The 25,554-nt window shown below is 39.8% G+C and overlaps 2 protein-coding genes across 4 annotated transcripts in view; both read left to right on the top strand.

The window, feature by feature from the left end:
• Nucleotides 1–25,554, top strand: part of jing — a 300,757-nt gene that overhangs the window by 35,300 nt on the left and 239,903 nt on the right. The window lies entirely within an intron of this gene.
• Nucleotides 1,637–3,061, top strand: LOC135712782 (uncharacterized). The gene is made up of 2 exons (XM_065235838.1): nucleotides 1,637–2,055; nucleotides 2,296–3,061. The coding sequence occupies exons 1-2, from the start codon at nucleotides 1,637–1,639 to the stop codon at nucleotides 3,059–3,061; spliced, it is 1,185 nt and encodes a 394-aa protein (XP_065091910.1).

Here is a 25,554-nt window from a genome sequence, read left to right as displayed (position 1 = left end):
CTTTGTCACTCGCTGGTACTCCTCGTCAAACCACCCGTTCCGGGGGCGCCTCTGAGCTATACCTATCACCTCTCGTGCTGTTGTGCTCACCGCTCCCTGGACAGCTTGCCACTGATTGTTCACGTTGAATTCCGTTATCCGCTCATTCAGCTTCTGGTGGTACTCTGCAGCAACACCATCTACTGTCAAACGCTGGATGTTGAAACGCATCGATCTTGAACTCGTAATGGTCGATAGACGCGCTCGAATTTTCGCGACAACGAGGTAGTGATCCGAGTCGATATTAAGACCCCTGAAGGTCCTGACATCTACGACATCCGAGAAATGCCGACCATCCACCAACACGTGGTCGATCTGGGAGCAAGTTTCGCCATTATTGGCGATTGGAATTGGAATTGGAATTGAAGTACTTTTCTGAAACACTGAATCACTAAATGTGAAGTTCTGCAAGTACCTTTAAAGTTCTGTAAAGTTGTCTGAAGTTCTGTAGTTTAATTGTCAAGATCTACGAATTACCTTGAGGCTCAATACATTTCTCAGTAGATCTACAAACTTGTCTGAAGTTTTGTAAATTCCTCTGTAGGCTCTCACGCTATCCTGAACATCTGAAAATGTCCCTGCAGATCTTCTAAATTACCTTATGTTCTCAAAATTTATCAGAAAATTGTTGAGCTTCCTTGAAGTTTTAAATGTTTCTCTCAAGAACTACAAATTTTCCTGAAATCTTATAAATATTTTTTGAGCTGCCGAACTTCCCTGAAGTTTTGCAAATTTCCCTGAAGATAAATTAAAATTTCTGACATTCTAAAAATGCTTCAGAAAAGCTGCACTCTTTATTGAAGGTTTAAAAATTTATCTGAGGATCTATGACCATTCTTGTGATTTTCCTAAAGTTTTGTAGCTTTGATCTGAAAATCTAGGAACTTTTCTGATGTGCAATATTTCTTTCAGTAGATCTCCAAACTTCTGTGAAATTCTTTACATTTCACTATAGATTCTAGGACATTTCTGAAGGTCTTCGAAGCTCCCTGAATATTTACCAAAATTTCCCTTATAGTTTTACAAATTGATCTGAAAATATTTAACCTTGCTTGAAGTTCTAAATTTTCTGAAGATCTACGATCTCTCTTGTATTTTTTTTGAATTCCTGCAAGTTTCTTTTTATTTCTGTAAAATCTTCTGAAGTTTCGTAGTTCTGTTCTCAAGATCTACGAACTACCCTGAAGCTCAACAAATTTCTCAATAGATCTCCAAATCTCTCTGAAGCACTAAAAAATTCTTAGTGGGCTTTCAGACCTGCTGACATACTTATTCTTATATAATACAAACTTCGTAATATATAAACACTGTTTTGTTGACGGCCAAACACACTGGAAAATCAAAATAAGTCAAATTATACACATTGAATAGTGGGGTCTTCGACAAGCTACCCAGGAACATATATATTTTCGTCTACGCGGATGACGTCCTCATTGTAACGGTGGGCCCCACCCGGCAGAGGACGAAATTAAGGGCGCAAGCGGCAGTCTCCTCGGTGGTCAGATGGGCTGACTCCGTTGGGTTCCAGCTTTCCGCCGGCAAGAGCGTGCTCTGCCATATATGCACCACCCGGCATCGGAACAACGGACAGCCCATCATGATCAAACAGCAAGCGATACCGACCAAAAACACAATAAGGGTCCTGGGAGTGCTCCTCGATCGGAACCTATCCCTCGAGCCGCACTTCCAACAGGTGAAGAAGGACTGTCGTAGTCGATCCAACCTGATGAAGACCATCTCCCGCCCCCACCGATCCAACAACCGTGAAATCCGCTTCCGGGTAGCCCGAGCCATCATCGACAGTCGCCTATTGTACGGCGTAGAACTAACGTGCCTTGCCGCCGAGAAAGCCGTCCAAATCTTGGAACCGGTCTACAACGGATACGTAAGAACAGTCTCCGGTCTCCTGCCCTCCACCCCGGCCGACGCCGCGTGCGTGGAAGCCGGTATTCTGCCTTTTCGGCTCGTCTACACCGCAGCTACCGCTACCAAAGCCGCTGCCTTCCTCGCTAAAACGTCGGGAAACAGCAGGATCTTTCTCCTCGACGAGGCGAACCGACTCCTCCGCACGGTCGCCGACGTAGATCTCCCTCCAGTGGCCAGGGTCCACTGGCACGGAGACAAAAGTTGGCAATCACATCAGATCAGAATCGACAGCCGAATCAAGGACCGCTTCAGGGCAGGAGACAATACACTGGCTTTGCGCCGGACAGTCATCGAAACTCTCGGGGCGCACTATCAAGATCACGAAATCAGGTACACTGATGGCTCGCTCTCCAGCAGCGGAGTGGGAATGGGGGTTTCAGGAGATAGTTTGGTCGTCAGCAATTCACTTCCGGCCCAGTGCTCGGTGTTTTCCGCTGAGGCAGCGGCCGTCTTTCACGCAACCTCCCTTCCGGGAAATCGGCCGATCCTCATCGTTACCGACTCACAAAGCGCAATAATGGCCCTAACCGATGAAGCACCAAAGCATCCGTGGATACAAGGGACGGTAACGCAGGCGCCGCCCAACACCGTATACATGTGGGTACCCGGGCACTGTGGCATCCAGGGGAACGTGATCGCCGACCACCTCGCCGGCTCAGGCCCCATCGGACCCAGGTTCTCTGACAATGTTCCGTTCCAGGACATCAAAAAATGGATCAAGCGGACGGTTCGGAGAGCGTGGGACAACGAGTGGAGGAACAATCGAACTCACCAACTACGAAAAATCAAGGCGACCACCGATTCCTGGAAGGATCGACCGAGCCTCAAGGAGCAGCAAGTGGTGTCCAGGCTGCGCACCGGGCATAGCAGGGCCTCCCATAATTTCGGAGGAACACCGTTCCGGAGAACCTGCGAAACCTGCGGAGTGCCAGCCTCCGTAGAACACATCCTCATCAACTGTGTGGAGCTCGAGGACCTTCGGGTTGCCTTCGGTCTGGAGGGAACCAGCATACAAAGTCTGCTTGGCGACGAGTCCCCGGCAGCAGACGCCCTCATCGCCTTCCTGAAGGAGGCGAATCTTTTTTACAACATTTGAGTGTTTTCTGTTTGTGCTTTTGAATTCGTTGGCCCTTTTGGTAGTGTTTTACAATATTTTATATAATTAAACTAAATGCCCACTTGCCAAGATTGGGATCCTCCTTTTGAGGTCCCAATTCTTTTTTGTAATTTTTAAAAGAGATGAACTAGCCTTAGGCTAAAAATCTCTCTAATAAAGAAAAAAAAAAAAAAAAAAAAAAACATTGAATAGTGAAATCGGTTTACCTTGCTGCTGGATGTTTTTAGAAGAAAAAATCATTTTTTTTTCATTTCACTGAATGAGTCGAATGAAAATTAACCACAAACCTATTACGTTCGACAAATCAAACGTCAAATCTAATCATCATGTCGAAAAAGTGTGAACGCATTCGATCATTGCATCCGACAAAATTATCGAGCAATCCGCTCGAATCAGACCAACAAATCAGATAGTCTAAACGTACCTTTAGATCTAATTTTAGGCCTACTAAGCACTTCACTTCAGATCCCTTGCAAATTTATTTAACTTTCCGTACGTACCGTAAGATTTCATAAAGAGTAACACCATAGAGGTAACTCTAAGACCAGAAGGTCCCGAAGAAACGAGCTCAACTTTTTGGCTTAGCTCTGGTACTATCTTCGGTCCCAAGCTAATCGATTCACCCCTCGAAACTTAGGAAAATCCACTAACCCCTCATTTTATCGGTCAAACTTTCATAGTGAATCAAAACAAACATTGTGTAGTACTAGAATTTATACTAGAATGGGGTACGTTAATCGATTTGCTTGGGACCAATAGGCTAGTCAAGTAGTGAGCCAATTTGAAATCGTTAGTTTCGTATTGATTGTTGGTAACACATTGTTGCTTACTTACTTACTTATCCTGGTCCGACATCCCTCAGGATTGCACCTGCATCACAATGTTACGCCAATTCACTCGGTCCGTGGCTGCTTGTCTCCAATTTTTTGACCGTCCCACACTTCCAAGATCCTGCTCCACTTGGTCTAACCACCTTGCTCGCTGTGCTCCTCTTCGTCTTGTACCGGCTGGATTCGAGGCAAACACCATTTATGCGGGATTGTTGTCCGGCATTCTTAAAACGTGTCCCCCGCCCATCGTACCCGTCCAGCTTTCGCAACTTTCTTTGCGCCAGCTCGTGGTTCATCCTTCGCCTCCATACACCGTTCTCACATACCCAGTGCTTGCAGGTCCTCCTCGAGCATCGTCCACGTCTCGTGCCCGTAGAGAACTACCGGTCTTATCAGAGCGTCTTGTACATGGTACATTTAGTACGGAGGTGAAATTTACCCGATCTCAGGGGGTCTTGTGGACTCCGCAGTAAGCACGACTTCCGGCAATATTACGCTGACGAATTTCTCTGCTGCAGTTGCTATCCGACGTACACAAATTCATCCACCACCTCGAACTCATCTCCGTCGATCGTCACGCTTCACGGTTCATCCAGCTAACAGATACTTTGTCTTCGACGTATTCGCCTTTCATCCAACCTTCTCTGCTTCACGTTTCAGCCTGGCGTACTGCTCCACCACGGCCTGAAACGTTCTTCCGACAATGTCCACGTCGTCAGCGAAGCAGATGAACTGGCTGGACTTATTGACGATCGTGGCCCCGCATGTTAAAACCCTGCACGTTTCATAACACCTTCTAGTGCAATGTTGAACAAGAGGCAGGAAAGACCATCGCCTTGTGGAAGTCGTTTGCGAGTTTCAAACGAGTCCGATAACGCACCCGATATCTTCACGCAGCACTGTACACCATCCACCGTAGCCCTGATCAGTCTGGTGAGCTTCCTGGGAAAACCGTTCTCGTCCACAATCTTCCATAGCTCTTCACGGTCAATAGTATCATAAGCGGCCTTGAAATCGATGAATAGGTGGTGCGTAGGGACTTGGAGGATCTGCCGCAACGTAAAGATTTGGTCCGTTGTCGATCGCCCGTCCACAAAATCGGCTTGATAACTTCCCACAAATCTGCTTGCTAGCGGCGATAGACGGCGAAAGATGATCTGGGAAAGCACTTTGTAGGCCGCGTTAAGAATAGTCGCCTTTTTTTATATACTGGGCATATTACTCCCTCTTTCTACTCCTCCGGTAGCTGTTCTGTATCCCAGATCCTGACTATCAGTCGGTGCAGACAAGTGGCCAACTTATACGGGCCCATTTTGATAAGTTCCGCTCCGATACCATCTTTCCCAGTTGCTTTGTTGTTCTTAAGCTGTTGGATAGCATCCTTAACTTCACCTGGAATGCCCCCCTCATTCGCTGTACCGACGAAGCCATTCCTCCTGCCGCCTTGGTCCTCCGCCTCTGCGCCGTTCAGATGTTCATCGTAGTGCTGCTGATGATGATGATGATGATGATGATGGTCCCACCTCTTACCCCTACAAAGGTTTGAGCTGGACGATTTATCTTTAAGATAATTAAATATGACATTTTAACCAGGTTGGCAAACAAAATCGAACTGGTTTCAGTTACAGATATAAATTCCCTCTAGAGTTTACAGTTGCTTCACAGCGATATAAATGTTGAAAAGCTCAGGCGTCCACCTCTTAGTTCGCCTTTTTGTCCACCTAAAATATTCATAAGTATTACAAGCAATCAAGAGTTAATGAACAATCAACAAAGCATCCTATTACACTAGTAACCCCGCAATCTGATGCTATCATAATTTTCAGCAATGTCAGGAATGCTCACGAACCCCCAACATTTGCCAGAAAACTTACTACTAACTCAAGGTATCTTCCAAATAAGCTTCAAAATTGCATTTTTTTTTATCAAATGTTAAATTCAGTCCTCTATATCCGTAATACGCGCGCGAGGCTCAAACCTTTGTAGACTACTATTTTTTTTTACTACTACTATTAAATCATATATCAAAAATCCATCATCACCATCGTGGCGAACAAAATAGTTTTTGCAGTGCTACAATAATTATTAAAAAGTCGTTATAACAGCTATCCATACAAAGTAATCCGTTAAAAATAACTTCGTCAAGATACATAATTTGTCAATTCATAAAAAAAATCACTGGATAACCGTTCAAAAGACAGTTTTAACGTGTGAAATGCAATGTCTCTTAAATTCTGCTAATGTTGTTGAACGTTTAATGTGTCTAGGCATCGAATTGAAAACATTTATTCCTTTAAAAAATAATGAATTCTGTGAAGCACAAGTCAAGAAATGTGGTGTTCTTATTTCATCCGCGTTTCTAGTATTATATCTATGATAGTCACTTCCTCTTTCAATTCGATCACACAAATATCGAGGCAGCAAACCGTTAACTACTTTAAAAATGAACACCATAGTCAAATATACAATTCTTTGCTTCACCGACAACCATTGTAAGGCGTCTAGCATCAAAGTTGAGGAAGTGAATCTATTACATCTCAAAATCAAACGCATTATTTTATTCTGCAAGCGCTGTAATCTCGATATTTGTGTTGCATTGGACAGAAATAAAATGGATGGGCAAAAGTCTATATGAGGAGAGATGATTGATTTGTATAGCTGTATTTTACTAGCAATAGTTAAATCATTTTTCAATCGACATAGAATTCCATACTTCTTGGCAATTTTCTTGATGACATTGTCAATGTGAGAGTTGAACTTAAGTTTGTCATCAATAATCACGCCAAGATATTTAATCTCCTGAACGCGATCAATAGTCTCATCATCAATTACAACAGAGACGTTCTCATTTAATCGATTCCGCGAAATTACCATAAATTTAGTTTTACTTGTATTCAATTTTAACTGCTTACACTTCAACCATCTACTTAGATACTGCAAATCTTCATTCAAGTGTGAGACGGCAACTTCTAAATCCTTAGCTGCAATGAATAACACAGTATCATCTGCAAAAAGGTTAATGTCGCAAAACCGTAAAACACGTCGCAAGTCATTAATATACATAATAAATAAAAGGGGCCCTAATACACTTCCCTGGGGCACTCCAAGGTTGTTCCCCACGGGACTGGAAACAGAATCATTAAAAACAGTCCGTTGAGTTCTGTCAGACAAATAGCTTTCAAACCATTTATATGCAGTACTCGTAATTCCAAAGCGCTTGATTGTACTTAACAGTAAGGGCCTAGAAATTGTTTCAAAAGCGCGTTTCAGATCCAAAAAAACAGCAACAATCGTATCTTTACGCTCCAAGTTGTCTTTCCACTTTGCTAACACCAAATTCAATGCAGTTTCACAAGAATGACCTTCCCGATATCCCGATTGTTCTGGTATCAACAAAGAGTTGCTATTCAAATACTCCAACAGCTGGCCTTTAACAACAAGTTCTAAGATTTTCTCTAATGTGTGCAACATGTTGATGGGACGAAACTCTTCGGCTTTAATCGTTCCAGCAACTTTTTGAATAGGAATCACTAAGGAATCCTTCCAAATTTGTGGCACATGTCCATTCTGCAATGATTCATTAATAAGATCCAGAAAGATGTGGCCAATGACATGAAAGCAATCTTGAATAACTCTAGCATTAACATTATCTACTCCAGCCGATTTTCCTAATGAAAAACAAATAACTCTAAGCTCATCTAATGTAATTGGGTAAAAAGCTTCAAATCTGCAACTACTATTAGCTGGCTGTTTTATTTCGTCAGGTTCATCGACCAATTCAATAGATTGATTAATCAATGAAACACTGTCTACGAAATAATCATTAAACTTAGATGCAATTACTTGTTCTGACTGTTCTAATGTGCCATTAAAAGTTATGGACCGCGGTTTGCAATTACTAGGTTTTAATAAAGATTTCAAAATTTTCCATAACTCTTTGCTGTTGTTTTGATGCTGATCAATCTTCCTTTGAACATATTCACAACGAGTTTTCTTTATCGATTGTGAATACTTATTACGCGTGATTGTGTACCTAGTCCAATGATTGTCATTATTAGATCTACAAAACTTTTTGTACCATTTGTCCCTTTTCCGTTTAAGACGCAAAAGATCCAAATTGTACCAGCTGTTCGAGTTTTTCAAAGAAACAAACTTTTGCTCAACTAAAGGGTGATACGGTCAAAATTTGGTCAATATCAACTTGACGTATTTGTTTCAATTTTTCATTTAAAAAACCTGAACACCCCTCATTTTGAAGGTGTGTGTGTGTAGAATGTTGCTCCTATTTTGATTTTGGAATTCACTCTTCAGTTGTCAAAATGCCGTCCAAGCAAGAAGAGCAGCGTATCAAAATTTTGCTCGCGCATCGCGAAAATCCGAGCTACTCGCACGCAAAGTTGGCAAAATCGCTAAAAGTTGCCAAATCAACCGTTACAAATGTAATTAAAGTGTTTGGGGAACGTTTGTCGACAGCCAGGAAGTCTGGATCGGGGGGAAATCGAAAACCGGAAGCCGCTGAGACGACAAAGAGAGTTGCCGGTAGTTTCAAGCGAAACCCTAACCTCTCTCTCCGAGATGCCGCAAATAAGATGGGTGTATCGTCTACAACCGTGCATCGAGCCAAAAAACGAGCCGGACTATCGACTTACAAGAAGGTAGTGACTCTAAATCGCGATGATAAACAAAATACGACGACCAAAGCGCGATCCCGGAGGCTGTACACGACGATGCTGACGAAGTTTGACTGCGTGGTAATGGACGACGAAACCTACGTCAAAGCCGACTACAAGCAGCTTCCGGGACAGGAGTTTTATACGGCAAAAGGAAGGGGAAAGGTAGCAGATGTTTTCAAGCACATGAAACTGTCAAAGTTCGCAAAGAAATATCTGGTTTGGCAAGCCATCTGTACCTGTGGCTTGAAAAGCAGCATTTTTATAGCTTCCGGGACTGTCAACCAAGAAATTTACGTGAAAGAGTGTTTGAATAAACGTCTGCTGCCTTTCCTGAAGAAACACGGTTGTTCCGTACTGTTTTGGCCGGATTTGGCATCTTGCCATTACGGTAAAAAGGCCATGGAGTGGTACGCCGCCAACAACGTGCAGGTGGTTCCCAAGGACAACAACCCTCCCAACACGCCAGAGCTCCGCCCAATTGAGAAATACTGGGCTATTGTCAAGCGGAACCTAAAGAAGACCAAAAAAACTGCTAAGGGCGAGCAGCAGTTCAAGGCAAACTGGCTTTCTGCGGCGAAGAAGGTGGACAAGGTGGCTGTACAAAATCTGATGGCAGGGGTCAAGCGTAAGGCCCGGCAATTCGGATTTGGAAAAGCGGAAGCCTAACTGAATATTTTTCCTGAATTTTATACTAATTGAACTTGAAAAAGAAATTTAATTTGATTTTTTAAATAAACGATTTCACCGATTTACACGCGTTTTCCCTTGACCAAATTTTGACCGTATCACCCTTTAGTTGATTGGTACACGTTTTCAAAGCGTTATTAAGAACAGCTGTAGATTCATCTAAGTTACCGGCCGCGAATGGAAAATCCAGGCTTCTCTCAACAAGATTTGAAACAGCTTGCTTCGAATATTTCCTCCAGCACTTCAATTTTACAAAATTATCGTTATCGTTAACATGGTCTAAGACATTAATCACTAAAGTCTCATGATCGGTTATTTTCAAATCAGTATCCGTAACTGAACAAATGGAATCAAAATTGGAATAAACGTGGTCAATTAAAGTTCTACTGTGCCTGGAAATACGCGTATATTCATTTACCGTTTGCTTTAAATTAAAAAACTCAGCTAAACGCTTCAAATGATTCGAATTATGGTTATCACGCCAATTAATATTAAAATCACCAGCCAATATATTTAATTTACTAGAATCAAGGAATGTCTCGAGCCAGTTCTCTAAAACTTCAACAAAACGCTGGTCACTAGAACTGGGAGAATGATACAAAACACCATAATTACCCATCTTCATGCCACGTACAACTGTAATGCCCAAGAACCAGTTGCCATCAATAACTTCGTTGGTACGAAGGTTGAATTGAACTGATTCTTTGACATAAATAGCAACACCGCCAGTGTGTCTAGAATGTGATAAACAAGCAGCAACAATATATCCCGGAATACTATACTGATCAAAAGCTTCAGTTTCTACAATATGAGTTTCAGATAATAAAACTAAAAGAGGACGTTTTTCCTCAACAATCTGACGTAATGCTACGTAGTTTGTTGACAACCCCGCAATATGCAAATATAAAAAATCGAATTGATTCACATTCCTGGAACTTGGCTGCTATTTATTGAAACGCAAGCTGCTTTTCTTCTGATCAAAAAGTCTTTTATAGAGCAAACATTCCGAGCTAAATGCGGCATGGTTGACGTCCAAGTTCATTTTTCGTTCTTTATTCATTTTCAAACAATTAATACATTTCAATACAGTTGACGTACACTCCGACGTTTTGTGTTGTTGGCTGCACCTAGAGCATCTATCACAATTTTTGCAATCCATGCTCTTGTGCCCAAATTCTCCACATTTGAAGCATCTCAACACATTAATCGCGGGAACTATCGAGCACCGATCAAACCCTACATTTACTTTTTTCGCACATAACAAACATTTATAAGTATCGACATCGACTTCAATTACAACACTAAACTTGTTATAAGTGAAGCGTGGATTTTCAAACATGTTCACTACTTTTACATCATTAATAGCGATGTCTTCATTTTGACTTTTTAAGAAGTCAATAAAGACATCGGAGGAAAACTGATCGCTCATGCCCACTATTTTCAATCTTGGCACCGAAGTGGGAACAACAGCACTATATTTTTCACCCAGATTACTTTCAATACCATTTTTCACATCACTTACGTTTGCTCCTGTTGCACACTCAACAATAATGGAGCCATCTTTACCATTCCTAAAATTACTGATTTTGTGTGTTTTTGGATCCAACTGAGTTTTTAAAAACTTACGAGTATCTTCGCAAGGTTGTTTGGACTCTTTCGGTTTAATCACAATGACTGGACGAGTCTTACGATTTTCTGGTTTGTTACTTTTACTATTACTGTTACTATTAGTTTTACTTTGACTAGCACGACTATGTCTTTTAATCACCTCACGTTCGTCCGTTAAGATACCCCCTTCCTTATCCCGACACATTTCGGCTCGCGGCACAAACCCTTGGCGGGATGCGTTGAGTTTCTTTGCAGAACTTGCGTGTTTATTGAGAACGATACAGCTGCTCCATTTCTTCGCACTCCAGCTCTTCCAGGCGGCGCTTCTTATCCCTGTCTTCGCTTCTGTTCGCTTCTGACACTCTTCGTCAAACCAATCGTTCCGTCGATTCCGCTCCACGAACCCAACGGCGCCTTCAGCAGCGCTGTTAATGGCTGCTTTCACGTTGCTCCAGCAGTCCTCAAGAGAGGCTTCGGTGCGTGCTCCCTCATCCGGCAACGCTGCGTCGAGGCATTGCACGTACTCAGTTGCGACTTCGGGCAGCTTCAGTCGCCCCAGATTGTACCGTGGCGGGCGTCGGTACCGAATGTTGTTGGCACCTTGACAGTAGGGGTCCGAATCGATATTTGCGCCGCGATAGGTCCTAACGTCGATAATGTCCGAGAAGTGCCTTCCGTCGATCAAAACGTGGTCGATTTGCGATTCTGTTTGCTGCGGTGATCTCCAGGTGTACCGATATGGGAGGCTATGCTGGAAGTAGGTACTACGTATGGCCATGTTCTTAGAGGCGATGAGTCTAAGGCCGTTGACGTTCGTTAGCTGGTGAGCGCTGAACTTTCCTATAACCGGTCTGAATTCCTCCTCCTGGCCGACCTGAGCGTTAAGATCTCCGATGACGATTTTGACGTCATGGCTTGGGCAGCTGTCGTATTCCCGTTCCAGCTGCGTGTAAAAAACGTCTTTATCGTCATCGTCACTTGCCAAGTGAGGGCTGTGCACGTTGATTATGCTGACATGGAAGAAACGGCCTTTGATCCTCAACTTGCAAATTCTGCTATCGATTGGCCACCACCCAATCACGCGCGTACCCAGCTCATGTGTATTGCCGCAGCTCTGGTAGATGGTATAACCATCCCTATACGTATGTACCGGCGATCACTTCCAGCATACCTCCTGCAGCGCTACGATGTCGAACTTGCGGACCCTCAATAAATCGGAAAGAATGTGGGTACTTCCCAAGAAATTGAGAGACTTGCAGTTCCATGTTCCTAGTATCCAATCGTTAGTCCGTTTCCGTTGCTTGGGTCGATGCCGATTGTTTCGGTCCGTATTTACATTGCTTGCTTCCTGTACTTTTGTTTTTTTTTACGGTTGGCTTGTAGGGCCTGCACCAACCCCCATGGTCTCGCCGGGGGGACCATCGGACACAGCACTGTTTAGAGTCCTACGCTGGCACCGGGACGTTGATCAGCCGCTCCTAACATGAAATCGGAGGCGAACCAGCCTAAGGCTGAAAGCCTCCTAAATAAAGCTAAATTAATTAATTAATCCTAACATGAAATTTAATGTTCCTGAGTTACTTCTCAAAATTAATCTGTAAGTTCCTTTGTCGCCATGATTCATCAATTCAACGAAGTATCTGACCTATTTGACTTTGACATCAATGCCTCCAGATTTCGTCCTCGTTTGCTGTCGGCCAATTTTTAATTTTTAATGAGTGACTACATTTAGATTTAAGTGTTTCATTGAGACTACCATCAACCATTCTGTCAACCATTGCAATTGAAAGCATATATTGTCAGAAGAGCAGTTCTTTTTCACTTAACCACGTTCAAAAGTAGATACGAAGTTTAATTAAATTATTTGGTAGTAAACTATTAATTTCACTTTATTTTCTAAGTTAGTTTGTGCTAAGGTAGTGTTTTTAATCAACATTTATACTACAGTTCATAAATACGTAAGTCTAAATATATAACATCTTAAATTCTTAACTAACTTTAATTATAACCTAGATTTACCGGTAGCACAAATAATAGGTTGATTTGGTAATTTGCATCTGAATTCCTTGTATTTAAACTGAAATGTAAATACAACGCTATATCCTAAATTTGTTGATCTTCCGACTTATCCTGGAAAGTCATTTTTTCGTTCTTCTGGCTTCTCCCACCTTCGATTGCAAAACATTACTGGCAGCTTCTGGAGTTTATGTAAAATTTTCGCCAAAAGTTTCTCAATCTCTTGTCTTGGAAGTTCCCCTGATGTCTTTCCGACTTCTCTTAGAACTTTCTTCAAACTTCCATCAGAAGAGCTTCTTTATACGTTTTCTGGAAGTCTTTTCGGCTTCCTTCTGGAGCAAATTCAAATATTCATCGGAAATTTCTTCTGACTTGGCAAAAATTTAAATTTAATTAAAATAGTGAACACCGATAAATACCGATTTCTTAAACTTTTGATACCGATAAGCTTGAAAACAATCTGGCACCGCTGCACAGAAATCTCCTATTCCCGAATTATAAAACCACTCTCACTTCAGGGAGCTGAGTCAGGAGTACCAAAAAAAAAATAAGTTCAACCGAAAGGAAACCGGGAATAAGATTCATTTCAACGGCCATCAGCCCAACTGCTGTGAAGAGACAGACACACGGTGCTCGCTTCCATTTTTCATCGCTCGCTCCAACAGCAACGTGTAGGTAATCCCTTATACTTTCTGTTTGAGCATTGCTCCCGCTGGGATTCCGACGCGCCGTAAATCGAGAAGGGAAACGATTCGTTGGAAACGAAAAAAAAAAAGATTTCTGCCTTCCTGGACTGGGTGGACTACAAAGGCATACACACAGACAATCGGATTGGAAACTTTTCGAATCAAGAAAAGCGACACACAGAAGAGGGTACATCAGGTAGGTTGCTCGCACTTTACCCGAAACGCCTGGCAACTGATGTTTACTACTCCGTCAATTCATTGAACTTGCAGCATGAGGCTGTAGCCTTCACGAGGCGCCGTTTTTTGCGTACAAACCAGTCAAGAAGTAGCGAAAAATAAAAAAAAATCCAAATTCGCACAACGCTTTAAGTTCTGCACTAATTACTTCAGAGTAAAATATTTAATTCCCATCACGGCCTGGCAACCGAACCGATTTTCTCTAGCAGGTTTTCGTCGTTTCGGCCATTCTGGGTTCCTCGAAAAACGAAACGAACTGAGGTGGGTGTGTGTGCGCGCGTTTCGCAAGATCAACTTATAGCCTCAGGTAGTCCTTTTAGTCTTTAATTTTGTGTTTCTTCTCCTCGCATCCCAAACTGGAGGAAACACTCCAAAACCAGCGCTGATGCTATACCTCGAGGGAGTGGGGAGCTCTTATACCTACTACAAATCGAGTGTAATCTTCTTGAAGAGATTCCTCTCGGCTGATTCTTCCCTTATTTCTGCTGATGCTACTATACTACCAATTCTCCATGGGATACATTCCCTCAGGGAGGGAGCCCAGCCAGCCTTTCTTCCTAATTTTTATTTTCGACTGCTTTTATTTCCTGGCCACGGGTGTATTGGTGAATGACTTTGCGTTCTCTACCCACCCATTTTCGAAACTTTGCAGGCAGTCTTCCTCACTTCCAATAATCACGAAATTCACGTTCTCCGTCTGTTGGTTCCGTTCGCTGATCCTTCTGCATCGCTGGAAATTAAAATAGCTAGCTCCAGGCGGAAGGTGTTTCACCCTTTTCTCCTCGACGACGACGACGGCGACGTTCTCGGAAATTGCAGTCCAAAGATAAATGGAACAAAGAAACTACTGCTGCTGCTGCTGCTCAGATGGCAGGAAGAAGAATGAATATACTTCAATCATCAAAGAGATGCATCAGTTGAAAATCGATCAAATTGATGGGTTGCAGCACGCCCGATGAGAGTAGCACAAAATTGAGTAGAATGCCAATCCGAATTGAGTCAGTTTGCGAGTGGGATCAATTCCCGTTCCTTTCATATTAAGGAGATTTATGTTGTGTGATATGAGAGGCTCGGTGACCTTAGAGCGACTGGTTTTGCTTACTAAGCAGAACATCACCCCAAGTTGCATTGCAGTTTTATACTGCCTGTAATCGCATATCAATCCCATATGGATTTTCATCAAATATAAGATAACAACGCTATCCACTATCGGCATCTAGTTTCATATTACGTGATAAAACTACGCACTTAAATCATGAAAAATGTGAAAACAACATCAAGTCAGTTTGTCCCATCAAGCAAAGTAATCGCATATCATTCCCATCCTGAAATTCAATCGTCCAGAGGTTAAGTTACAGTTATGCTTTTTGACTTGCTATATTTTACGCTGATATAACCAATCATACAAGCTGCATTGCAACTGATTTAAACTTGACATTAATCGATGAATTTACTATACTTTGACTATATGTTTAGTATTACTTCTGCGTGATGTCAACGATTTACAAAGTTGAAGATGCTAATTTCAAATAACAGACTGTAGTGGTAATTTTTATACGATAGATGGAGTAGATGAAAGTATAGAGTTGATAGTTCCGTTAGAGTACGGCAGTGTGAAAATTGCATATAGATAGTAGAATAGCGAGCTAGGACAACTTTTAAGGAAGGTACAAATCGGTTTTTTCATCTCTCTTTACGAAACTCCCCCTTTGGAGAGGGATGGTAAGAGGGGGTTTCCCCCCACTAGGACGACTCTATTGCCGAATGAATCAATTGGCAAATCTTTGTTGGAACTTGGCCATACCCACTCGTTCCCAACCTTTGACAATAGCGCACTCGGCATTTGATTTCTCATCACGAAAGCGGCTCTTCGAAATAATGTTTAAGACAAAGTTGTAGAAACCGAAACAGGTGAATATATAAACAGGAACATACGATGGTTTGCCCGTGAAGCAAAAACTTGGAAGACTGTTGCACCTTCTTGTTCTAACTCAACAGCCTCCAATCCAATCAGAATCATCGGGCCAGCTTGCCAACCGGCTAATAACAGTTTTGACGAAAAGGATGCTGATAAAAAAAAAAAACACTGTGAAATGCATTTTAACCGATAACTTGCACTTGCTTTGCACTAAAGTTCTTTTCTAGAATTAGTTTATCGAGTGGCACGATGTTTCGATGTTTAAAATTTGACACACGTGCTTACAGAAGCAGAGCACACTTCGATCGCCTCGGTCTTGAAATCACACCACCACATCACGAAAAACTTCGAAGATCATCAATCCCTAGTAAGCAAAAGAGGCCCCTGGCTTGGACAAAAGCAATGTAACTTGGATCTTTGAAAACATAATATGGCCATTTCATGTACATCATGCTATATTACAGTTGATTCTCTGACGCCAAATGCTATATTTTCTCTTAATTGAAAACATTTAAACAAAATTTTTTGTCAGACGGTGGTTGTTTCCAGAACTTCTTATGATGGAAAATACGAGACTACTTTGTTCATTCTTGAGTAATTATGAGCAACTCAAATTTACTCGCAGCAAATATAATAAATCTGAGTACAGCTGTCTTGCCCCTTGGTCTTGGTCGATAGGTAGGGTCCAGGCGTGGGAGCCATGTTAATCTATCCAGCAGGCCACTTTTCACAAAAGTTGATAAAATTATGTTTTTCGTAGTGTTCCAACAGCGTACCATAGCGTACCTTCAAGGATTTTGAACGTACCTAGCAAATTCCTTGTTTTAGAGTGTCCTGCTGAATAGACGGGTGATTTTTCGAAAATCTTCATTAAACCTTCCAAAACCTTCACCAATGTAGTGTACCAGTAGCGCACCTTCCGAATCTCAAAATTTACTATACTTACTTATATAAAACTCTTTAAAATACATTATATGTAAAATCTGACTTCGGATTTGGATTCCTCGGGAAATTTTAGCCTGATTTGACCCAAAAAACATATTACTTAAGTATATTATACGCTACTTAATGATCAAAAAACTGATTTTAAAACAAGTATATCGAAATACCCTTGAATACCTACATCCAGCTAAACATTCTATTTACCCCTGAATGTAGATAACCAACAAACATGGGAGAAGGCATTTTTAAATATATTTAAACAAACATTATCAATCTGTATGGGTACAGGTAGAACGTACCTCAAGGAAACTCTTGTTTTTATGGATGGGATGGATGATTTTCTAAGAAAAAATTAATTTTATTTCTATGAAATTCGTAGTTTTGTGAATATTTCGGGGAATACTGCGAATTAAATCTTCTCAACATATTTTCACAAGTTCGAATTCAATTTTTCTTAGAAAATCATCCATCCCATCCATAAAAACAAGAGTTGCCTTGAGGTACGTTCAACCTGTACCCCTACAGATTGATAATGTTTGTTTAAAGATATTTAAAAATGCCTTCTCCCATGTTTGTTGGTTATCTACTTTCAGGGGTAAATAGAATGTTTAGCTGGATGTAGGTATTCAAGGGTATTTCGATATACTTGTTTTAAAATCAGGTTTTTGATCATTAAGTAGCGTATAATATACTTAAGTAATATGTTTTTTGGGTCAAATCAGGCTAAAATTTCCCGAGGAATCCAAATCCGAAGTCAGATTTTACATATAATGTATTTTAGAGAGCTTTATATAAGTAAGTATAGAGCATTTCTAGCTCAAATCGTTAAAAAAAATGTCAATTTTGTCTCGACCCCTTCTGATTTGAATGAAACATTGCTCACGTGTTCGCTGCTACTAATGGTTGCATTTTTCATTTAAATATGATTTTTTCCTCCAGAGTAACTTTTGAAAAGGGCGTATAAAAAAATTGATTATTTTTTTTTCAAAAAATCATAACTTGAAAACTATTGCTCTGATCAAAACGGCATATGACAAGAAGTTTTAGGTAGTTGAATTATCTTTGCGGAAAAAATACACTGAAAGAAAAAACTTCGTAAATTAGTATTTAAAAAACATAAAACGATGATTATCTCAAAACACCCCCCCTTCGATCTTTATAATTTTTTTTTTCAAGAAAATTGATGGAATACCCTTAAGTTTTATGAAAAGTGTATGCTGGTAACTTCCTTCAAAAGAAATCTATAATTTTTTAAATTTTTGTTGATTTTTACAAGTTGATGAAAATGCATATTTTTTTGAAAAATAACAATTTATTTGGATTCTACGCATAATTTTCGATAACTTTGCATATAAAAACTTTGTTCCTAAGTCCAGCCGTTCTCAAGTTAATGCAAATTAAAAAAATATAATTATAACAATTTTCAACATTTTAGGCCATTTTCAAATGTTCGTCGAGATGTCCAGCAACGAGATTTTATTTCATGATTGTATATTAAAAAACAAACAATTCATTCTCAGATATGGTAGCTGTCAGACTTACCCGTTTCTATCTAGAGGCAGCGGAAGAGAAGCACGTTGATGTGGTCAAATGAAAGATTTGTTGAGATAAAAACAGTATATATTTATTATTTTATTTTACAACTCATATTATTTGAATACTTTGAATAATTTGGGTGTATCGTTTGAATTAGAGAATATTTTTACTGCAATTTGGTTGTTTGAAACTGGAATATAGCAATGATATTTTCGAGTTCCAGGAATTGGTTTCACTTTCTTAAAAATTGGATCAAATTCCGTGTCAGCCTTTTTGTATTCTTCCGTAGAAACATAACAAAATGACATTTTTGTTTGAAGATCTTCTTTACGACTATTTGCCCAGTCGTACAGTTGTTCAGGGTTCGTTATAGGGTGCTCGTGTTGCTTAGCTAAACTTGCTCTGGTTGCCATTCTCTTAAGGGTACCGCCAATCGCATCACAATGACCTTTGCCGTGTGAAGTTGCAAAAAAATGCCATTCAATTTCTACATTATGCTTATCTTTAAATCCACAAATGCTAGCAATTTTTTTTTATGTTTTTGCATTGTGATGCTGCTCCATCTGACATAAAAATACACTTTTGGACTGTTATTTGCAACTTTAAAAATTCTAATAATTTTGAGATAAGCAACTGAACTGCTACTGTGTCATGCTTTGAAATTGATTTAGGTAGAGGTTTACAACACTTGAAATTGTTATCCATCGTAAAAAACTACTTGCTTTTTAACTTGAAACGCTAAGAGAGATGAACTGAATGGAACAGGTGAAGATCGTCCCAATATATATATATATATATATATATATATATATATATATATATATATGTAGCAGAATAATTACATTGTTGACATTATACCTATCTTCATTAGATACAATTGATTATAGCAAACTTTTTTAAGTGTGAGTGTAAGAAGCCTCCACGGGGTGCCTTTTTATGTAGTTGTGATATCGCGGGATGAGCTCTTAAGGCACAATATGGTATACGTCAGAGAAGTACCTAGAGAATTTATCTCAATTACAGGTTTAATAACATATTTGTTTACCTGTTTATGTTTTGAGCCTCTGTTATGACATACACAATTCTATAAAGGTATACAACTAATAGAGGACAGAAAAAAGGCACATGAGTGGGTTTGTTGATTATTTGGGTATATTTGAGAGTATTTACTTATAAACTTGTTTCTTTTCCGCTGCGTCTAAATAGAAACGGGTAAGTCTGACAGCTACCATATTTGAGAATGAATTGTCTGTTTTTTAATATATATTCATGGAAAAACATCTCGTTGCTGGACATCACGACTAACATTTGAAAATGGCCCAAAATGTAGAAAATTATTATAATTTTTTTTTTTAAATTGCATTAACTTGAGAACGGCTGGACTTAGGAAAAAAGTTTTTATATGTAATGTTTTTGAAAATTATGCGTAGAATCCAAATAAATTACTATTTTACTAAAAAATATGCAATTTCACCAACTTGTAAAAACCAACAAAAATTTCAAAAATTATAAAAAAAAATTTAAGAAAGTTACCAGCATACACTCTTTACTAAATATTAGGGCATTTTTTCAGTTTTCTTGAAAAAAAAAATTATAAAGATCAAAGGGGGGGTGTTTTGAGATAATCACCGTTTTACTTTTTTTAAATACTAATTTACTAAGTTTTTCTTTCAGTGTATTTTTTTCCGCAAAGATAATTTAACTACCTAAAACTTCTTCTCATATGCCATTTTGATCAGATCAATAGTTTTCAAGTTATGATTTTTTGAAAAAAAAATAATCCATTTTTTTATACGCCTTTTTCAAAAGTTACTCTGAAGGAAAAAATCATATTTAAATGAAAAATGCAACCATTAGTAGCAGCGAACACGTGAGAAATGTTTCATTCAAATCGGAAACACTCATGACCAACCGGTTTGCGTTTTGGGCTGGAAATGCTCTATAGTAAAATTTGTGGTACGTTAAAATGAATCTTAGGTTCGGAAGGTAAGCTATTGGAACACTACATTGGTGAAGGTTTTGGAAGGTTTAATGAAGATTTTCAAAAAATCACCCGTCTATTCAGCAGGACACTCTGAAACAAGGAATTTGCAAGGTACGTTCAAAATCCTTGAAGGTATGATATGGTACGCTGTTGGTACACTGCGAAAAACATAATTTTATCAACTTTTGTGAAAAGTGGTCTGCTGAATAGATTGACATGTGGGAGCCCCATAAACTTCACAACAATTGTAGGAATTTTACAGAAGTTCTGAGGAATGACAGGAAATGCTGAGAATTTCAGTGAAGCTGCATACACAAATTGCGGGAACAGATGAAAACTTAACATTCTGAAAATATGAGAAACGTACTGGAAGCTTTAAAAATCTCAAAGCGTTTCTATTAGCTTCCGAAAAGCTGCAGGAACTTTAAGTACAAGAATTTCAGAAAACTTCACCGGTGTAAAATACATAGATAAATTGGAAACTTTTAAGAAGTTTTAGGTACCTCAGAAAAGCTTGATCTTGAGATTTTCGCAGAATTTCAAAAATCCAAAGGTAGTTCCCGTAACTTTAGTTCAAAATGTTGGAGCAGTTTATACAACAACATTTAATGGATAGAGTATCCATTTTTTCAGTTCTAGGTACTGAATTCTGAAATCTGTGAAAGGGAAATATTTTTTTTTTCAACCGCGGAACGCCCCGTTTTCTTATGCAAAATTATGCATTAGTTCAATTTTTGTTCTGCTCAATCGGAAGATAAAAGATGTACCGAGAATTGGTACATTCAGGTTCTGATCGCGAGGTATTGCGATCAATTGCAAAATTCAGCTAAAAATAGGTGCAGAATTGTGCTCCGCATTTTTTATCTTGCTTTTGTCTAGTGCCCTGAACAAAGTCCTGCCTTAAAAATATCGAAATATTTCAAATAATGTGTTGCCCAACGTTTCGGTTCATATGGGATCTTCCTTAGGAACTCAGTAATTACGATGAACCATTCCATAAAAGTTATTTCATTTCAATTTTCTTTTACATATATTCGTTAATTTTGAACGTTTTATTATTAAGAAATCGTTCCACCAAATGCTGACCATCGAACCATGGGCACACTTATTCAAATGAAGTCAATTATTATTTACACTTTTTTTTTTTGCTACTAAAACATATCACCAATAATAAGATTAAGCCGTAAAACTTGATATGTCTCAATTAATTTTACAACATTCGAAGTTATTTTTTTCTGTTGCCATCATAATTTACAACCATACTGCAATTGAACCATAAGAGCAACAGCATTTCAGTGGCATACACATTTTTCCACTTAATTGTGTTAATATTAAGTGAAATGTGTTCCGAGAATGATAATTACAATTATTACCGGCTGTTCCCATCCTTGTGGGCATGCGCGACCGCACGGACACATTATAGCAACATGTCCCATCAACGATTTGTGGCTACCTGGAGCAGTAAATTTAATAATTTACATTACCTTCTTGCCTTCAAGCGCATTCTGGCAGGCGTCATGGCAGGAGATAACTTTGATGGTTATTTACAATTATTTCCTCTCTGTTTTTCGGTTACGTCCCATCACAGTACGGAGAACTAGAGTGAATTGCTGTTTAAAAATTAGCATTAAAATGAGATAGCGGAAAATCGTAAATCATGAAATATTCCAAAAAATTTACGAAGTTGTAATGTTCAAAGAATGTGTTTTTTTTACTGTGCGACGTTGAGATGCTGAAAAGCGCATGTAAGTAATTTTTGAGCCTCATCGGACACATGCCAGCGTTATTTAGTATGTTGCCTGACCACAACAGCTAGAGGATAATGAACTTCCGATGTATTTTTGCCAACAGGTATATTGTCGAAAACTGGTTCCTGATAACAGCCTGAAGACGACGGCTGTTGCGGTCCGGTTTTTCGCTGTTTGCATGTTTTGCGTATGACCGCGGAGAAAACAACCAGCAGAATGGTTTGTCCTTTTTTGTTGGGCATTCAAAAACAGCTGGTGGATGGTACAAAGGTTCGCTGGCCAAAATGTGGCGTTATTTGCATCCTGTGGTATTCATTCTATTCGTTCCTCCAGGTAGCAATTAATGGGCTTTGAAAAAAAAACTCACTCGTCCAGTCCAGTGCTGGAAATATTTCCGTTTTCAATGACATTGCGTGACACGTTTTCTAATCGCTTTTCTTTTCTTTCTTTTCCCTTCCAGGTATTGAACGCAGCAACTAACCATAAACATGGTAACTACGGTAACAAACACTTTTTAAACCCCATCGCATCCAACCTGTTGATCGTCTCTTATCTCAATTACCGCAACAAGATTTGCCCCTTATTCTTTATCTCAATTAAAGAATCAACTTTGTCACCCCGAAAAGGCAACCGTCCAAACCCCCTTTCCTTATTCGCTAAGAAAAATCTCCCTAATACCTTTCAGAAACGTTCGGCAAACCCCTCCTATCGCAGGCATTCAGCAGAAACGAACGAATATGTCATTTACCCCTTCTTCGCCGCTACCACCACCACTACCACCATGGCCGTTGTCACCCATCGAGGAAGCAATGCCGAATTTCAAAACTGTCAACAATGCATGAAACGCGTTTCGGTTCGCTTGAATGACTTCGGGGGGAGGAGAAGGGAACAGAGCTTCTTACGAGAAATTAGGGCACTGTGTAATTTTTAAAGACATGAACAAACGGCGTCATCGTCGTTGTCGTTGCCGGCGCCCTTTTTTGTGAGGAATAACATCCTTGCATTTCAATCATGTGATGAATAATTTTGGCTGCTGTGATTCTTGCTGTAAGATGTTAAAGATCCCTCTCTCTTACGATGCTTTGAAAAACTGTTTTGTTCGTGGTATTTAAGCATCAATGTGTGAGAGTGTGTGTGAGGTAGATATATGCCACGTCTTCTGTAGTAAATATAGGTTGGGTGATGCAGGTATTGGTGAAATCTAGCCTTATTTTATAATATGGTTAGCGAGTATTATTGCCTATAATCGCATATCAGTCCCTTGTGGATTTTCATCAATTTTGAGATAACAACGTTATCCACTATCAATTGGCATCTACTTTCATATGATGTGATAAAACTCATGACAAATATGAAAACAACATCAAGTCAGTTTGTCCCATCTTGCAAAGTAGTCGCATATCAGTCCCATCTTTAAATTCAATCGTCCAGAGGTGAAGCTACAGTTCTGCTTTTCGAGTTGCCATATTTTTCGCTAACATCAAATATATTATATTAACAATATGATCCACTCTTTCACTTAGCTGGTGAACCGAATTTTTAGCGATGAAAGCACCTCTGTGGCCAAAAAGGCTACCAATGTATTTGTTTATCGTCACGAGGGGTAAACCAAATAAAAATTTGTTTAATATTTCAAATGAATGTATTTCAGCATTTAATTTTATTTGATGACAACAGTGACATGTCCGACAAATTTTAAAGTAATAAACACAATATAATTAATGACAATAATTTCAGTCTTACTTTTGTAATAAGTGCTATATTCGCACCCCTCGATTGTAATCAAATGATTGTTGCTGGCCTTTTTCAACGCTAGATGGTGCGTGATGCAATATTTTGCGGGTCGCCATTGCAACATTTGGAAAAGGCATTAATGGATCATATTGTTTTTTTTTTTATATTAATTTATTTGTACAGGCTCAATCGAATAAACTTTACAGAGCCGAGTTATCATATACATGATTAATGTCTTAAATCTAGAGTTAAAGGAATTGAACAGATTACTCGCGGTCGTCTCGAGGTTAGTGGAGATTTACAATTTTTTGGATGGGGAAAGGGAGAAGGAGGTTTGAAATATGATTTATTATACAAATATTTAATTAATCCTAAAACATGAACTTATTTCTATTCATCTTGAAAACAAACATTAAAAAAAAACTACACGCACAATACACAAACTAAACACAAGGTTAATCAAACTTACAATCTAAGGTTAGTATTCTTAAAGTAAACATATATGAGTTTCATAAACTCCAGATCACGTCTAGCCAAAATATCCCGAACTGGAACATTAGGTTGTCTACCTCGAGCCCGAAGGGAATCGCACAGCTCAGATCTGACTCCACGATGCTCAGCACAAGACCAAAGGATGTAATCGGCGTCTTGGTAACCTTGTCCACATTCACAGAGATTGCTGTTTCCCAGCCCAACACGAAACAAGTGAGCGTTTAACGAATAGTGATTGGACATGAGGCGAGACATCAGACGAATGAAGTCTCGACCCACATCCAACCCCTTGAACCAAGGACTCTTCGACACCTTAGGGATGATCGAGAATAGCCATCGTCCCAAACTTCCTTCACTCCATTTATTTTGCCAGCTGGCGAGCGACTGTTGACGATAAATGAAGAAAAATTCATTGCAGGCGATTTGTCGATCGTAAATATCGCCTTGCATAGCGCCCACCTTAGCAAGTGAGTCCGCCTTCTCATTGCCCGGAATCGAGCAATGAGATGGGACCCATGCAAAGGTGATGACAAAAGATCTTAAAGATAAAACACTCAGAAGCTCTCGTATTTTCATGAGAAAATACGAGGAGTGCTTTACCGGCCTCATGGATCGAATAGCCTCGACAGAACTGAGACTATCCGTAAAAATAAAATAGTGATCTGGTGCAAGTGAGGCGATCGTTTCTAGCGTATAGTGTATTGCCGCCAGTTCAGCAACATATACGGAACAAGGAGCTTGAAGCATTCGAGATGCGCTATGAAATTCGTTAAAAATACCAAAACCAGCGGACGACTCTATTAGTGATCCATCTGTGAAGAACGATCTTGCGGAATCAACTTGGCCAAACTTTGCAGCGTAAATTGACGGAACAATCATGGAACGATGATGTTCTGGGATTCCACGAATCTCCCGCGTCATAGATAAATCAAAACTAACTGAATTGCCGAATTCGGAGAAGCATACACGATGGGGATTATGCTGTGAAGGGCTGACATCCTGAGTTATGTACACGTAGTACAATGACATAAAACGAGTTTGAGGGCTTAGCTCAAGAAGCTTCTCAAAGTTTTCGATTACCAGTGGGTTCATAACTTCACAACGGGTGAGGAGCCTGAGGGACAATTCCGAAAACCGATCCGATAGTGGCAACATGCCCACCAACACTTCGAGACTCATCGTATGAGTCGAGTGCATGCATCCTAACGCGATACGAAGACAACGATACTGGATACGTTCCAGTTTGATGATGTGAGTTTTAGCCGGCGACTGGAAGCAAAAACTACCGTACAGATCATATTGTTAATATTATATATTTGCTAACATGCAAGCTTCAATGCTACTGATTTTAACTTGAAACAAATATTAATAAATTTACTAT

This window comes from Ochlerotatus camptorhynchus, unplaced genomic scaffold (genome assembly GCF_037179485.1).
Source record: "Ochlerotatus camptorhynchus isolate MF236.1 unplaced genomic scaffold, CSIRO-AGI_Acam_v1.1 ptg000503l, whole genome shotgun sequence".
In the NCBI taxonomy this organism is placed as follows: Eukaryota; Metazoa; Arthropoda; class Insecta; order Diptera; family Culicidae; genus Ochlerotatus; species Ochlerotatus camptorhynchus.
Note: the sequence above shows the minus strand (reverse complement) of the source record. Positions and strands in the feature narration are given on the sequence as shown.

What these genes read in the sequence shown, in the direction of transcription:
- LOC135712782 (XM_065235838.1), top strand. Translation starts at nt 1,637, where the DNA reads ATGATCAAACAGCAAGCGATACCGACCAAAAACACAATAAGGGTCCTG. An exon ending in GCTGCCTTCCTCGCTAAAAC is followed by an intron (nt 2,056 to 2,295) that starts GTCGGGAAACAG and finishes TCACGAAATCAG; the next exon opens with GTACACTGATGGCTCGCTCT.